Here is a 16,360-nt window from a genome sequence, read left to right on the forward strand (position 1 = left end):
AAGAAAGCCAAACACGCCCTCTTTTGAACACTATAATCCTCCTAATCCAGAGCATCATCAGTAACAGAGAAGCTGTCCTAAGAGGAGTGAGAGATTTTTTTTTTTAAGATTTTATTTATTTATTTGATGGAGAGACAGAGATCACAAGTAGGCAGAGAGGCAGGCAGAGAGAGAGGAAGGGAAGCAGGCTCCCTGCTGAGCAGAAAGCCCGATGCGGGGCTCGATCCCAGGACCCTGGGATCATGACCAGAGCCGAAGGCAGAGGCTTTAACCCACTGAGCCACCCAGGCACCCCAGAGTGAGAGATTTCCATTGACCAATCTTGTCTTTTACCCTGTCCAATAGAAGACATAATAATCATGGAATAGAGTGAAGTTATTACAAAGGAAATGAAACAAAGTTCTAGCTTAACTAGTACCAACTAGTAGCCACTGGTAACCCAGGTGAAGATGAACTGATTGGTTTTAGAATCCCCAAACCACAAGTGACAATCACTTCTAAGGGCAGTGGCCAGGATCTGCCAAGGTGGTATATAAACCCTGCATACATGTGGATTCACGAAATGCTTGTTTTCTAATATGTTTACATGTCACTGGTAGCAATCAGGGATAGGACTGAAAAGGATGGTTTTGTGGCTAAATCAGTATTTGCCTCTGACCACATTGTCTCTGCAGTTCTCAGTGCCATAGGCCCTGCGACGTGAGGAAAGTGAGGAAGGCAGGGAAGCTGCTGGTAGGAAAGGTAGAAGAGGAAAAAAAGAAGTTTCTGAATAAAACCAGGACAGCCCATAGCCCACAGGTAAAATTCACATCTCTCCAGGTACGTGTAGAATAATGTACAACTGGAGGAAACATTCTGAATTGAAAGGGAAGGCACATAGTAACTCTCCACTCTTCATCTCCTTTCTCAAACCTTCCCCTCTTCTGTGGTCTTATTCTCTATCCCAGCACAGTGCTCTATTTTCCTGGATTGTCCTTTTATTTCTATCCCTTTTCCTATCCTTCCTTATCTCGTTCTTTCCCTTTCAGATGGCAGGCCTCTCCTCTTCCTGCCTTGCGCTTCAGTTTCACTGCTGTCCCTGCTCTCCTGAAGACGCTCCCAACTAACGGCACTGAGAGGTGATTACTGCATGGCAGAGAGAGGACTACTGGCGTGTGTGTATTAAAAAGTAATTTGTAGGGGTGCCTGGGTGCTCAGTGGGTTACAGCCTCTGCCTTCAGCTCAGGTCATGATCCCGGGATCGAGCCAGCATCTGGCTCTCTGCTCAGCAGGGAGCCCACTTCCCCCGCTCTCTCTGCCTGCCTCTCTGCCTACTTGTGATCTCTGTCTAATAAATAAACAAAATCTTAAAAAAAAAAAAGTAATCTGTAGCAAACAAACAAAGACAAACCAAAAAACAGAACAAAGGGATGGTTACCAGAAAGGCGGTGGGTGGGGGGCAGGGTGAAATCGGTGATGGGGATTAAAAAAACTAAACTTATCTTGATGAGTACTGAGTAATATACAGAATTGCTGAAGCACTTTATTGTATACCTGAAACTAATTTAACACTGTATGTTAACCATACTGGAATTAAAATTAAAGAAAAAATAATTTGTAGGACAGCTAGAAGGAATTCATTTGACCCCTGAACAACTGGAGGTTAGGGGCGCTGATCCCTGTGTAGTAAAAAATGCACGCGTAACTTTTGACTCCCCTAAACTTAACTAGGAACAGCCTGCTGTTTACCAGAAGCCTTACTGGTAACATAAACAGTTGACTAACATGTGGTCCTATGCTACATGTGTTATATACTGTATTCTTACAATAAGCTAGAGAAAAGAAAATGTTATTCAAAAATCGTAAAAGAAAATACATTTACAGTACTATACTGTAAAATGTATTTTACATTTTCTCTGAGAAATCGGTTTCTTGTTTTTTGTTTTGTTTTTTACTACTAGCTTACAGTGAAAAGCTAAACCATTTAAATCTAATTTGTATATTTACTGCAATTGTAGGAAATAAAGGTAAATTTATAATTCACAGCATCAGAAATAAACCTTCATCACAAACTGAATCTATATAAGAATAAATCTGAATTTTAGCTTTGGGTGATAATTTATACAACTTTTATACAAATACCTAATCTGAAAGAAGTCTGAGTGTTTTGTTGGAGTCAAGTACCGTTTCTTACTGTGCAAAACAAAATGACTCACTTATCTAAATGCCAGTTAGGATTTATGTTATCAGGAAGTGGGGAGTCCCGAAAAGACCGTGGTCTTTGTGAGGATGTTTCCTGTTCAAAATCCAAGTCTTCCAAAAGAACCTGTTCTTGTGGATCATTACGTGGGTGGTTACAGGAAGATATATGCCATGGTTTTGTTCCACTGTTGAAATCAAAATTTCTTAAATGCCTTTGCTTTTTAAACTTTGGAAAAGGTGGTAGTCTTTGTCCATGACCTCTATTAACATATTTTTTCAATGACATTTTCTCTGAGAAATCATTGTTGGAATGGTCATGTAGAGATCCTCGTGTGTGCTCTGATATGACATCGGTATATTCTAAATCTTCCAAATTCATTTCATCATGAAAATGGTTCTGGTAGAAGGGTTTTTGCCTTTGAAAACCACCACCCCTGTTGAGAAAATGAGAAGTCTGTACAAGTAAATGGTCCTGAAAATCACCACGAAGTGGGTACTCATGGTGGTTATAGAAAGGCCGTCGTTTTTGTCCCCAGCTTCTGTTGATAAAACCATAATCTTTTGTTGGAAAATTTTCCCAACAGTTGCTATAGGCCTGATGATTCTGAATGGAATGTCTCCTTTGTCCATCAACTTTGCTAACAAAATCAAAATCACCTCCAGCATCTGGTTCATGGCAGTCACTGTGAGGCTGGGGATCATGAAATGGTCTCGGTCTGGTTCCATGTATCTTGTTATTGAAATCTGTTTCCTCTTGAGAGACATCATAACACTGGTGATTAGCAAAGAATGAACATCTTGGTCCTGGTCCTTTGTTACCCAAATCCCAATTTCTCAGGTGTCTCTCTTCTGGCATGCTGTCACTACACCTGTGTTTATACAAATTCCCATGCCTCTGGAAACGTCCATTGTTGACATAATCATAATCCTTTATCTGTACATCACTTCTAGGGTGCTGGTCATTAAGAAGCCTTGACCTTTTCCCAGTCCTGCTGGGGGGAAAACAGGCTATAAATACTAAGTATTTGAATAATAAAGGATAAATCTATGCCATTAGCAAAACCTCCCTTTGTTCAGCTCAACAGGACATAAATTGTTGTGATGTCCGCCCCCCCCCAACTGTGCCACATTTTCATTTTTCTCCTTTGTTTGTGCTTATGAGCCCCAAACTCTCTCCTGTAACTATTAACTTGTAGATTTCCAAACAAAAGTGTGTTGGTGTTAAACAGTAATTTTTTCTCCTAAAAACTAGACCACAACACATTTCACATTTTTTCATTTAGAGAAATGTCATAACCAGTTCACTTTTATCATAATCTATCTGATGGGTTAAAGAAGTAATCCTACAAATTACTGGCTGATGACACGCTAGATTATTGTACCGACTTCATGTGGGAAGAAGTAAGAAAATATATATTGATTTTTATATAATTACTCCTAAGAACTACTAATGGAGCTTATGGTATAAAATAATTTGGTATAAATAATACATTTTGACTATTTCCAGTTTTTTAGTTTTATAAATAAGCTGCTATGAGCATTCATGTCATTTCTGTGTGAACAAGTTTTCAGTTCTCTGGGATAAATGCTCAAGAGTGCAAATGCTGGGTTGTATGCTAAATCCAATTTTAGTTTCATAAGGAACTGCCAAACTTCCATAACATGGAAAACACACCAATTTGAAAGGGTTGAGAAGAGGAACAGATAGCATTTAAAATAGAAATAAGTATTTAAAAACCCAGGATGAGATACTATAATTGACTAAAAAGTTACAACTTTGTTTCCTAGCAACAAGAAAAGGAAAGTTTCATAAAAACAAAACACAAGCTAAACAAAGATTAACAACGAAACCCTTCAGTGTCTAAAAACAAAATTACTGGCACCAAATTCTGAGAGACTTTCACAAGGATTTTATTCACTGAAGATAAACAAATGCTTCCTTGGAATGGGGGTATAGACATTATGTGCAGGAAGAGCCTGTGTCAGAGCAGACAGGCGCTGCCAGGGTAAACAGAAGAGATCTGTACAGCTCTTCACAGGGCTCACGCACATCCTGTGATGTTAGCTAACGCCTACCCCAGTGCCTGGCCCTGCTCAAGTCAGGACCCCTTCTAGGCAGGTAGGGCAGAGAGAAAAAGCTGTACCACTCAGGTGGCAAAATGCTTCATGTTTTGGGGTGAGATCTGAAGCTGAGAAAAAGGAGGAGAATGGGAGACTACTGTCTAGTCCAGCTTGTATTAAGTCAGTTCACAATAGATCATATCAATTTCTTGCTACATATTTCAGTTTAAAAATTCAAGTGCCAAGGGGCGCCTGGGTGGCTCAGTGGGTTAAGCCCCTGCCTTCAGCTCAGGTCATGGTCTCAGGGTCCTGGGATCCAGCCACACATCACGTGCTCTTCTTAGCAGGGAGCCTGCTTCCATTTTTCTTTCTGCCTGCCTCTCTGCCTACTTGTGATCTCTCTTGCTCTCTCTCTGTCAAATAAATAAATAAAATCTTTAAAAAAAAAATTCAAGTGCCAAATATTCCTCTTGATTTAAAATAGTATTGTGTATCCTGTGATTATAAAAAAAAAAAATGCCAGGGGCGCCTGGGTGGCTCAGTGGGTTGAGCCTCTGCCTTCAGCTCAGGTCATGATCCCGGGGTCCTGGGATCGAGCCCCGCGTCGGGCTCTCCGCTCCGTGGGGAGCCTGCTTCCTCCCTCTCTGCCTACTTGTGATCTCTCTCTTTCTCTCTGTCAAATAAATAAATAAAATCTTTAAAAAAAAATGCCAAGAAAAGAGTGTAATTTTTTTGGAAAGACAGAGAAAAAAAGGTTGTAAGAAAATTTAAATTCTCTCCTATCAATTTATAAATATATATGATATATATGTATATAAAAGATATACATATATATCTATATATATATGTAAATCAGAGGAAATTCTAGTAACATTTGATAACCTTAATCCACTTCCTGATATATTGGTAGAATAAATACAAATTATTACTTAGAATCATAGCATTTTAAATTTTGAAGGGATCACAGAGATTACCTAATTCAATATTTGCCAAATAGCTTGGAGAACATTAGTCTTCCATATCATGTTAAGGCTAGTTCTGTCAGGGGGGAAAGCAGTTTTGTGCTTGAATAAGTTAGGGAAATGCTGGGTTCAATAAAATTTAATAAATTTCTTTACTTCAGGAATTTGAAGGGCTTCTAATAAGCTAGTATTCATGGTGACATCAGCCTGCATTTCCAAAATTTATTTGACTTAACACTTTTTATTCCTGTAAAACTAATAATACCTCATAAAATACTAGTTTCATATGTCCTTAAAATACAACTTAAGAAAGGCTAACTCATCTTGTCCAATGCTTTATGTTATACATTAAACAACACTGGCCTGAAAACGTTATGTCATTGGCTCTATATTACCTACAATTTAGAAGTGGCAGAATCAAGATTTGAATGCAGACTTCCTGACACCCAATCCCATGGATTTTCTCCCCTACTCTATCATCATTAATATGTATCTAAACTATCATAAAATATTCATCTACAATTATGTTGCTTTTACCCATGAAAGTCTTCATTTGGGGACCAATCTCCAGATTCTTCCATAGAATTAGATGGGAGATTTGCATCTTCATCAGAATCCCAGACATCCATTCCAAGATTACTAGAGGAAAAATATCAATAAATTTTTAAAGATTCTATCAAAAATAAGATCATATGCTTTTAAACACATAAGCTGAGCACAAAAAAAGGAAGAAAAAAAGCACAACTGCAAACCATTTGCATCACAGAAAAATCTTTGGATATTTTGCCATTTTGCCTTAGTGAAAAGAATAAAGCTTAAGAACCATAAGGGAGAGGTCATCAGTCAAGCAAAATTTTAGGATGTTTGGATTTCCAACTTTGAGGATGTAAACAGTATCTCCTGTGGCCAAGAAATCATAAAAATTAAGGGCTTTAGGCATAGGCACTAATGATGAAGGGTGAGGTAAAGGGGGAGTGGGAATAATGTCAGACACCAGACCTCCCTAACTCTCCCCTTCTGTATACCTCCTCTGATTACCCACTTCCACTATCTGAAATTACCTTGTTAATGCCTTTCCCCAGTACCATACATCCAATCATTGACTCTTCCATGCAGCAAATACTTGTTACGTGTCCAAAATGCACCAGGCACCATTCAAACACTTAAAGATAATGGTAATGGTCAAAATCAGGCAAGTCCCTGCTCTCAAAGGAGAGGCAGACCATAAACAAGTACATAAATTATATAATTTCTGATAGTAATAAGCACTTTGTAGGAACTCCAAGGTAGTATAATAGACAGTAACTGGGAGAGGGGGACAATATTAAGACAGGAAAGACTGACTCTCTGAGGTGGTGACATTTGAACAAAGAAATCAGTTAGGCAAGGACAGACCATTCCAAGTAGAGAAAACATCAGTGCAAAATTCCCTCATATATGGCCTTGTGAGACTGCACAGAGACTTAAAAGCTTCATGAGGAAAGGGAACTAGTCTGTCTTATTCACTGCTGAATTCTCAGTCAAGCAGAGTGCTGTGACACAGTAGGTACTCCATAAATACTTGTGGAATGGAAAAGGATGAGTAGTGTGTTCTGTATCATAACACTTAACACTTTGTTGTATCTGCTGGCTTTACTCACCTGTCTCCTTGAGGGCAAAGCCTCTTCCCAGCCTCTACAGCTGTTTAGCACTATGCCTGGCATACAGAAATGCTTAACAGAATTCCTGAGCAGTATATCAGAGATGCTAAATGAATACTGTATCTTTATTGGAGAAGATAAAATAAAGTGGAAGGTATTCTCTAGGAATGCCTCACTGAATTTATGCTAAAGGACACTTAAGATTTTTATACCGTTACAATGTTGTTTAGTTTCAAAAAGTAGAAAAATGACTATCTGAACATGCTACAAAGGCAATCTTTTCAGGGATAGAGGGCAGAGAAGAAGGCAGGAAGAATTATATCTCAGTGTCTATAAATGACCATCACTATACCTTAGGAGAATATTAATATTAAGTTCAAAAATTATTTTTCTAAATTCTAGTAAAAAGGATGCTACCATTGTTCTGGTACATATGCTATCTATTGGTAATAACATTTCCTCAGGTAAAGGCTATAAACAAGCACATGGAAAAGGCTTCAAATGGAAGAAAAACATGAGAGAAAATTTAACTGAATAGCTCCTGTAAAAAGTAAGAAATGAATATCCAGTAAGTCTTCCTCCCAGGGTACTTGAATAAGTACTAAGGAGGAAATTCCTAGCTCACAGTCCTAATTCAATTTTTGGTTAAATTTTATTTAGCCTCTTAAATTCTGAAAGACGATAATGCTTTAGTGCATTATAAAACAGACGTGGTCTTTAAAAAACAAATACAAAAGTCATTCTTTTCATGAGCTACTATATAAACTTGCCAAAACACCTATAATTTGAAAAGAAAATGTTCCCTACATAAGTGTGAGATTTTGTATGAAGTTCAGTTGTGAGAAAGATTTGGGGGTCATACGGTAAAAATAAGAGCTGAAGTGACAAGAAAATGGGATTACAGGAATAAAAGCCAAAGACAGTCTTATCAAACATCTACAACAGGAAGGACGAAGAGGAGACAACTAAGGTGAATGGAGCTATGAGAATATTAGGAGGCAAACCTGGATAGTACTGTGTGCAAAATAAAAAATTTAAAGTATGGGGCGCCTGGGTGATTCAGTGGGTTAAGCTGCTGCTTTCGGCTCAGGTCATGATCCCAGGGTCCTAGGATCGAGTCACGCATCGGGGTCTCTGCTCAGTGGGGAGCCTGCTTTTCCCCCCCTCTCTCTGCCTGCCTCTCTGCCTACTTGTGATCTCTGTCTGTCAAATAAATAAATAAAATCTTTTAAAAAAATTTAAAGTATATGTAGAGAGTGGTTAATGATGCCAGATATTGCAAAGAAAAGCTATAGGATGTGGCTAGGTTGTTGCTGACCTCTGACAAGGAAATTTTAATTAAGTGGTAAAAACAAACTGGATACATTCAGGCAGAGAATAAGAAGGTAAAGAAATGGAGGCAGTGATCCTGGACAAGTGTTTTTAAAAAACTGGATAATGTATCAAGAGAATGGAATGGTAGTTTGTACAAGATGTAGAAATCAATGGAATGCTTCTAGGTATTTTTAAAATTCTGTATATTTAAGGTATACATTTTGATGTTTTGATATACATATACATTGTGAAATAATTGTTATAATTAAGCCAATTAACATACGCAATACTTCACAAAATGTGTGCTCAAACGTGTGTTAAGAATTTCAAGTAAGTCGGGGCACCTGGGTATTGAAAATCAGGATCTGGAAGAGGTACCTACACTCCTATGTTTACTGAAGCATTATTCCCAATACATCAGATACGGAAACCACCTAGAAATGTCCATCAATAAGTTAATAGACAAAGAAAATATAGTAAATACACACAATGGAATATTTTTCAGCTTTTTTAAAAAAGATTTTATTTTATTTTATTTTTTTATTTTTAAAATATTTTATTTATTTATTTGACAGAGAGCTGGAGAGAGAACACAAGTAAGCAGAGTGGCAGGGAGAGGGGGAGAGAGAAGCAGGCTCTCTGCTGAGCAGGGAGCCAGATGCGGGGCTCGATCCCAGGACCCTGGTATCATGACCCGAGCCGAAGGCAGCCGCTTAACCAGCTGAGCCACCTGGGCGCCCCTAAGATTTTATTTTTCTGACAGAGATCACAAGTAGGCAGAGAGGCAGGCAGAGAGAGAGAGGGAAGCAGGCTCCCCACTGAGCAGAGAGCCCAACGTAGGGCTCGATCCCAGGACCCTGAGATCATGACCTGAGCTGAAGGCAGAGGCTTAACCCACGGAGCCAACCAGGCGCCCCTCAATCTAATATTATTTTCATTATACTGTGCAACCTCCCACATTTTCAGAACAGAAACTGAGAAAAATTAGGGGAAAAAAACCCAAATTCATTGTGTTGTGTATTTTGGTATTGACTTAAATATTCTTGAGATTTGTTTTAGGAGGCAGTTAAGTTGCTTGGAAATAATTTGATCCTCTTACATGTTGCTTTTAAGAATTATTAGGTAAACTAAGAGTAGTGTTCAGTCCAGGGCTAAGTATTCCCCACCAGTGAAACAAGACCCTTCTAAGTACTACCCGGTATCCTATCAACTAGTCTGTTTTCCAATCTGGCTGGTGGGAAAAGGCACTACTCCTGGCTCTGTGTGAAAAACATTCCCTCTAATCTTCCAGTAGTTACAGCTTCCTTATATGCAGGGTGCCTCTCTACTGATCTAGAGACTTCTCTCTCTGTGCAGCTCTCTCCTCTCCAGCACTAGCTGTGTTGGTCTCTCTGATCATTCTTTCTCCTTAACTTACGGTATCCATCTGGCTCTGCCATGACTCCCCCTTTCCTGTGCTATGGCCTGGAAACTCTAAGGCAGTAAACTGGAGCAATCCTGGGTCATCGATGTCCATGGTTCACCATTTCTCGGAGATAATTGTCCTTTATCCCTGCTATCCAATTTCTTGAAAATTATCTTTTCATATATTTTCTCTGCTTTTTAAGTTGTTTAGTTGTTTGTTACTTAGGTGGGAGAGTAAATCTGGTTCCTGTTACTCTGTCATGGTTGAAAGCAGAAGGTCTGGTGCTATCATTTTTCTCCTGCTCTGAAATCTTGGGTCTAAGAACTCTCCTACTTTATGAACTGGCCAATAAAAAATTCCTCTCTTTTAATAGCCTTTTGTTTTATTTTAAAATATTTACTTATTTGACAGAGAGAGGGAAAGCACACAAGCAGGGGGAGAGGCAGAGGGAGAAATAGAGGGAGAAGCAGATTCCCCAGTGAGCAGGGAGCCTGATGTGGGACTTGATCCCTGGATCCTGGGATCATGACCTGAGCTGAAGGCAGATGCTTAGCTAACTGAGCCATCCAGGCACCCCTACTTTTATTTTTCAATAATTAGAAGCACAATTAAACTAATAAATTATTTATTTATTTAGAGAGGGAGAGAAAATGGGGGGAGGGGCCAAGAGTGTAGAAGATCTCAGGCAGGCTCCATGCCCAGTGTAAAGCCTGAAGTGGGGCTTGATTCCACAACCCCAAAATCATGACCTGAGCTGAAATCAAGTGTGTGATGTCTAACCAACTAAGCCACCTAGGCGTCCCTCTTATAAATTTTTAAATATAAATAGTTCAGTAAGATATACTTGGCAAAAATAAGTACCAAGTATGGTGACTACTATGTCCAATTTTACACAAAAATCCCTTTATAATAACACACATAAAAATTCTAACATATAACCATCTAAGGTGTAAACAGTCTTTCATCCTTAAAGTTAATATTGTATAGAGGTATTACACGTGCAAGATGGAGGGATAGGAGCTGCCAATGTTCATCTCTCCCTAAAACAACAAAGCAATAACAAACTACAAACTAATAAAAACAGCCCGAGAAAGCTCTGGACCACAATGAGGAAGCGGAAGAAACCTTGTGGAGCTCAGAAAACCAAGCATTATACCTGAATCACCCCTTCCCCCAGTTCAGAGCAGCTTAGTGCCAGGAGGGATCCCCTTGGAGGGATTTCACCCCACAGAGGTAAAGGAAAGCTGGAGAACCCCTGCAAATCTTGTCAGTGTAGTTGTTTGTTCACTGTAATGGGAACGTAAATTGGTACAACCATTACAGAAAACAATATGTTGGTTCCTGGACGAACTAAAAATAGAACTACCATATAATCCAGCAATCTTACTCCTTGGTATTTACCCAAAGGAACTGAGATCATCATTTTGAAGAGATCTCTGCACTCCCATGTTCACTGCAGCATTACTCACAATATGCAAGATATGAAAACAACCTAAAAGTCTTTCAATGTGTAAGTATAAAGAAAAGGTGGCAAACATACACACACACACACACACACACACACACAGAATATTACTCGGCCACAAGGAGGAAGGAAATCTTGCTATTTGCAACATGGATAGATCTGAAGGGCATTATGCCAAGTAAAATAAGCCAAGCAGAGAACGACAAATACTTTCTGTAGAATCTAAAAAAACCCCAACTCATTTCAAAGAATAGAATTGTGGTTGCCAGTAGGGATAGTGGCAGGGGGAACAAGGAAAATGCAGTACAAATTGTCAATTATAAGCAGCATAAGTTCCAAGGATTTAATGTACAGCATGGTGAATAGAGTTAATAATATGGTACTGTAAACTTCAAAGATGTTGAGATCTTAAGCATTCTTACCCCAAAAAAAGAGTTAAGCGAGGTGGTAGATATGTTAATTATTTTGATCTTAGTAATCATTCCAGAATATATACATATATCAAATCACAATGTTGTATACTTTAAATATATACAAGTATTTGAAAAGTACTCCTCAATAAAGTTATATTATATATTAAAAATATAATATAAAATTAAACAAATATAAAATTGATATAAATAAAAATTTATAAATATAAAATTAAAATATAAATATTGAAATTATAATATAAAAGTATTCCTCAATATAGTTACATATTAAAATATTATAGAAATATTAAATTTTATAAATTGTTAAAGTCTTGCTGCCCTTGGCTCTAACTTTAGGCTCTGGAGCTACATCTCTACTTGTATCCTTCAAAAATAAACACCTGACATATTTATGTCCCATTTAACATTTCCCACACTCCCTTCTTGCATGCTGGGAATTCATTTCTATAAAAGCAATAATCAAGGTCAATGAAAATTTTGTTCATTGCACTTGGGAGCCAAAGGGCACCTGAAAAATCTATTACTAATTTATTTCTGAGAGAATTTAACTGTCCCAGTGCTATGTTAAAGGAGAGCTGGGGCTCAGTTATCACTCATCTTGGTTTCTCAGTGATTTAAAATGTGTACACATAACTGAACTCAATACTTGAAACGTGGCAAAACCGTATGTATAGTAAAATTATTAACTCCTTTGACTGTGATCTGAAACTTTAAATGCTGACCTTTAAAGTAGATTAGTTTTTAATCAGCTGCATCATACTACATCAAGTAAAATTCCTGCTATTTTCATCTGAACTACTAAGGCTTCCACATCTTGTCAGTGCAATTTAAAAAAAAAAAATCAACAACTGTAGGATTATACTTCTTTCTCCATAAATCTCATCATATTGGTTTCAGCTCAGCAGTTTATCCTATTAATTTCAATTCTGAAACCTGGTTTGTTATTATAGTGATTCCCAAATGTGACCTATTAGCAACAGAAATCATTCTGAATGCATTAAAAAAAAACACATAAAAAATTCCGAGGCCCCTCTTCAGACAGTCTGATTCACTAGGTATAGGTGAGCCAAAGAAGTCCACACTTCTATACAAGCCCCCAAGTAACCCCCAAATAGCCATATTTGAGAATCACTGTTCTCTCATACTCATTAATCCAAAATTGAAGACAGCTACTCAAATAAATACAAATACACACATATTCACAGCAACACTATTCACAATAGCAAAAAGGTGGAAAGGGGGTGGAGGGATGGGTAAACTAAGCAATTGACATTTAGGAGCACACGTGATGTAATGAGCACTGGGTATTATATAAGACTGATGAATCAATGACTCTACCTCTAAAACTAATAATACATTATATGTTAATTGAATTAAAAAATAATTATCACAAAAAAATAAAAAGTGAAGTTTAAAAAAAGGTGGAGCTAAAATTAACAAGTCAGGAAATGACAGGTGTTGGCGAGGATGTGGAGAAAGGGGAACCCTGCTGCACTGTTGGCAGGAATGCAAGCTGGTGCAGCCACTATAGAAGACAGTATGAGGCTCCTCAAAAAATTCAAAATAGAGCCACACTACAACCCAGCAATTGCACTATTGGTATTTACCCCAAAAATACAAATGTAGTGATCTGAAGGGGCACCTGCACCCCAATGTTTATAAGTAGCCACATCCACAATAGCCAAACTATGGGAAGAGCCCAGATGTCCATAGAAAGATGAATGGATAAAGAAGTGGCATATATATACAATAGAACATTATGCAGCCATCAAAAAACTGAAATTTTGGCATTTGCAATGATGTGGATGGAACTAGAGGATATTAATGCTAAGTGAAATAAATCAATCAGAGAAAGAAAATTATCATATGATCTCACTGATACATGCAATTTGAGAAACAAGGCAGAGGATCACAGGGGAAGAGAGGAAAAAATGAAACAAGAAACCGGAGAGAGAGAGACAAACCATAAGAGATTCTTAATCTCAGAAAACAAACTGAGTGTTGCTAGAGTGGAGGTGGGGTGGGAGGGATAGGGTGGCTGGGTGATGGACATTGGGGAAGATATATGTTGTGGTAAGCGGTATGTATTGTGTAAGACTGATGAATCACAGACCTGTACCTCTGAAACAAATAATACATTATATGTTAACAATAATAAAACATATATATTTTTTAAAGGTAGAAACAGCCCAAATGTCAACTAATTGTAGTATATATACAATGTAGTATATATACAATGGAATGGTTAGGGTATCACATTTGTCGTGTGGTCATAGTAATGAGCAAACAGATCCTACAGTTTCCTATTGATTTTCATCCTCTTTCCATTTCTTGCCAAATTTCTCTAATGAGTGGGCTCTAACTGCCCCTTTTCTTACCTTTGCATTTTCTCTCCAGTTAATTTTCTTTAATCTGTCTAGTTTAACAAACATCAGCAGTAAAGCAGTGTTAAATAATTTTAATTCATAGCTAAGCTGAACATAGTCTGACTATGATACTTACCAGCTCAGAAGGGAAGCTGTTGAAAATTCTCCAAATTGGGAATTACCATACTGGCAGAATGGAAAGTCAACAGAATGAATGAATCTAGGCTCCTGGTAAGGACACTGAAGATGGCTGACAACAGGGTCCACGCTGGGTAGGGTCAAATGTCAAACCTAATCACATGGATTGCTCTCTTTCTTCCTTCAGGACTTTAGTCACACGTCACCTTTTTAGTGAGGCTTTCCTTGGTGATCCTTCTAAATCTCAACCTTCCCCATCATCTCAACATCCTCTACTCCCCTTTCCAGGTTTACTGTCTTCCACAGTAATTAACTCTGAATCACAAGCTACATATCTTACTTATTTAAATTGTTTATTGTTTGCCTCCAACTAGAATGTAAGCTCTATATTTTAGTCTGTTTTGTTAGCTGCTATATCACCAGCATCTAGAATGGTGCCTAGAATATATCAGATTATTTGATAAACATTTATTGAATTACTAAATTTCACTCTTCAAAGTGAATAAACGAGCAAGCTGTATCCTGGCCCGTCTTAAATTTTTTGTCCGAGTAACTTGCTTGATGCAGTTTTTTCCAAGATTTTATTTATTTGAGACAAAGAGAGAGAGAAAGAACATGAGCTGGGGTGGAAGAGGCAGAGGAAGTGGGAAAAGCAGACTCCCCACTAGGCATGGAGCCTGATACAGGGCTCGATCCTGGGACCCCAAGATCATGACCTGAACCGAAGGCAGATGCTTAACCAACTGAGCCATCCAGGTGTCCCTGCTTGACATGGGTTTTTTTCTTTGTTTGTTTTAAGTAGGCTCTGCCCAATGTGGGGCCTAAACTCACGACCCCAAGATCAAGCCCAGAGCTGAGATCAAAAGTCAGATGCTTATCGACTGAGCCCCCCACACGTTCTGCTTGATGTAGTTTTTAAATAAGTGGGCACAGGATTTCTTGCCAAAGAAAAATATGCTTCTCTATGACGATACATAGTCTTAGTATCACGAATCAGTATACATCTCAAGAAGCAACTGCATATTACTATTAAAATAAACTGCTATTTCTATTTTTTCTAAGAGTCCCTTCTTTATTTATTTGAGAGTGAGAGAGAGAGAGTGTGAGTGCCCATTAGGCAGGGAGGGGCAGAGGAAGAAGGAGAGAGAAACCAGCAGACTCCACACTCAGCACGGAGCCCCACACGAAGCTCTATCTCATGACCCTGAGATCACGACTTCAGCTGAAACTAAGAGTTGGGCTCTGGTGTTCCTGAGTTGCTATTTCTAAAAAGCAATCTCAAACTATTATAATAGAGGATGATCAAAAGTTCTGTCAAGGAAGTCAAATCATTTACTTACTAAAGGGTACATATTTCAGTTTACTCAGGTTGGCAGTCCACGAATTACTTAGTCAATTTATATGATTTAGCACACTAGCCCCCAATTATGAGGAGATTTAAAAATCAAGTTTCTGACATTTCTCTCCCTAAACACCACACCAAACCTACTAAATTAGTAGCTTTATATGGGAGGCCCTAGGAATCTGTCTTTTTAAAACATATTCCACCTATATCTACTATATTGCCAAATCAAAAACTACCATTTTAGGAGAGGCATCTCAAGGGTCCTCTGATATGGTAAGGGTGACTGACTGATAATACCTGTATATTTAAAGCTTTTCCAGTTCAAAATAATTTAGTCCATGCCCTATGATGCTAAGTTTAGGAGATGACAAAGTCTGAATTTTTTGATAGGGTAACAAGAGTGGATTTTAATTAACTATGATCAACATTCTTTAAAAGTTTCCTAAAACTTCTGAATATATTTAACACAAAAATCAGTTACAGCCAGCAGAGTATCCTAACGATATATATATTAGTTTTCTTTTGGTTTTTATATTTTACAGTATGAATTATAACAAAGGTTTTTAATTTAAGAAACCTACAAAGGATAAGAAAGAAATCTACTAAAGGAATAAGATCCTTGGATAAGATACAACTCACAGTCCAGTTTAAAATTTACCTTCTCATGGGTCGAGTTTTGAGATCCTTTAAGTACACACATCCATCTATTCGATGACCACGGGCCTCACCAAAAGCTAAGAATAATCAATGAAGGATTAATGTTGGTCAAATAAAATTAATGAGGTAAATTTTGTGACAAGATCCTTGGATTTTGTTCACCAACTAACAGATTATATAATAAAATGATTTATTGTGGTAGCAGTGATGAGATCCTAAAAATTTTTATTTTATATAAAAACATCACAACCTTAATTTTTAATGTTCCTGTGTTTTCTTTTTTCTTAAATAAATGGCTATATGAAAAATCTAGTTAAAAATGTATTAAGTTGAAAAGGTATTAACAGAAAGGCAATAACTAAATAAAAAAGAAATAAATCATTATTTTCTATATT

At 37.7% G+C, this 16,360-nt stretch overlaps 1 protein-coding gene across 4 annotated transcripts in view; it reads right to left on the reverse strand.

The window, feature by feature from the left end:
- The window catches only part of LOC125084556 (uncharacterized), a 64,534-nt gene that overhangs the window by 22,473 nt on the left and 25,701 nt on the right, over positions 1 to 16,360 (reverse strand). Inside the window, exons 7-9 of one of the 4 annotated variants that reach the window (XM_047702022.1) lie at positions 15,967 to 16,042; positions 5,742 to 5,843; positions 2,196 to 3,170 (exon numbers count right to left, since the gene is read on the reverse strand). In XM_047702022.1, coding sequence (XP_047557978.1) covers positions 2,196 to 3,170; positions 5,742 to 5,843; positions 15,967 to 16,042 — 1,153 coding nt within the window. Of the gene's footprint in view, positions 1 to 1,507; positions 3,174 to 5,741; positions 5,844 to 15,966; positions 16,043 to 16,360 lie in introns of those variants that run through there. The other 3 variants (XM_047702020.1, XM_047702023.1, XM_047702024.1) reach the window with 3 other exon arrangements.

This window comes from Lutra lutra, chromosome 14 (assembly GCF_902655055.1).
Source record: "Lutra lutra chromosome 14, mLutLut1.2, whole genome shotgun sequence".
Lineage (NCBI taxonomy): Eukaryota > Metazoa > Chordata > Mammalia > Carnivora > Mustelidae > Lutra > Lutra lutra.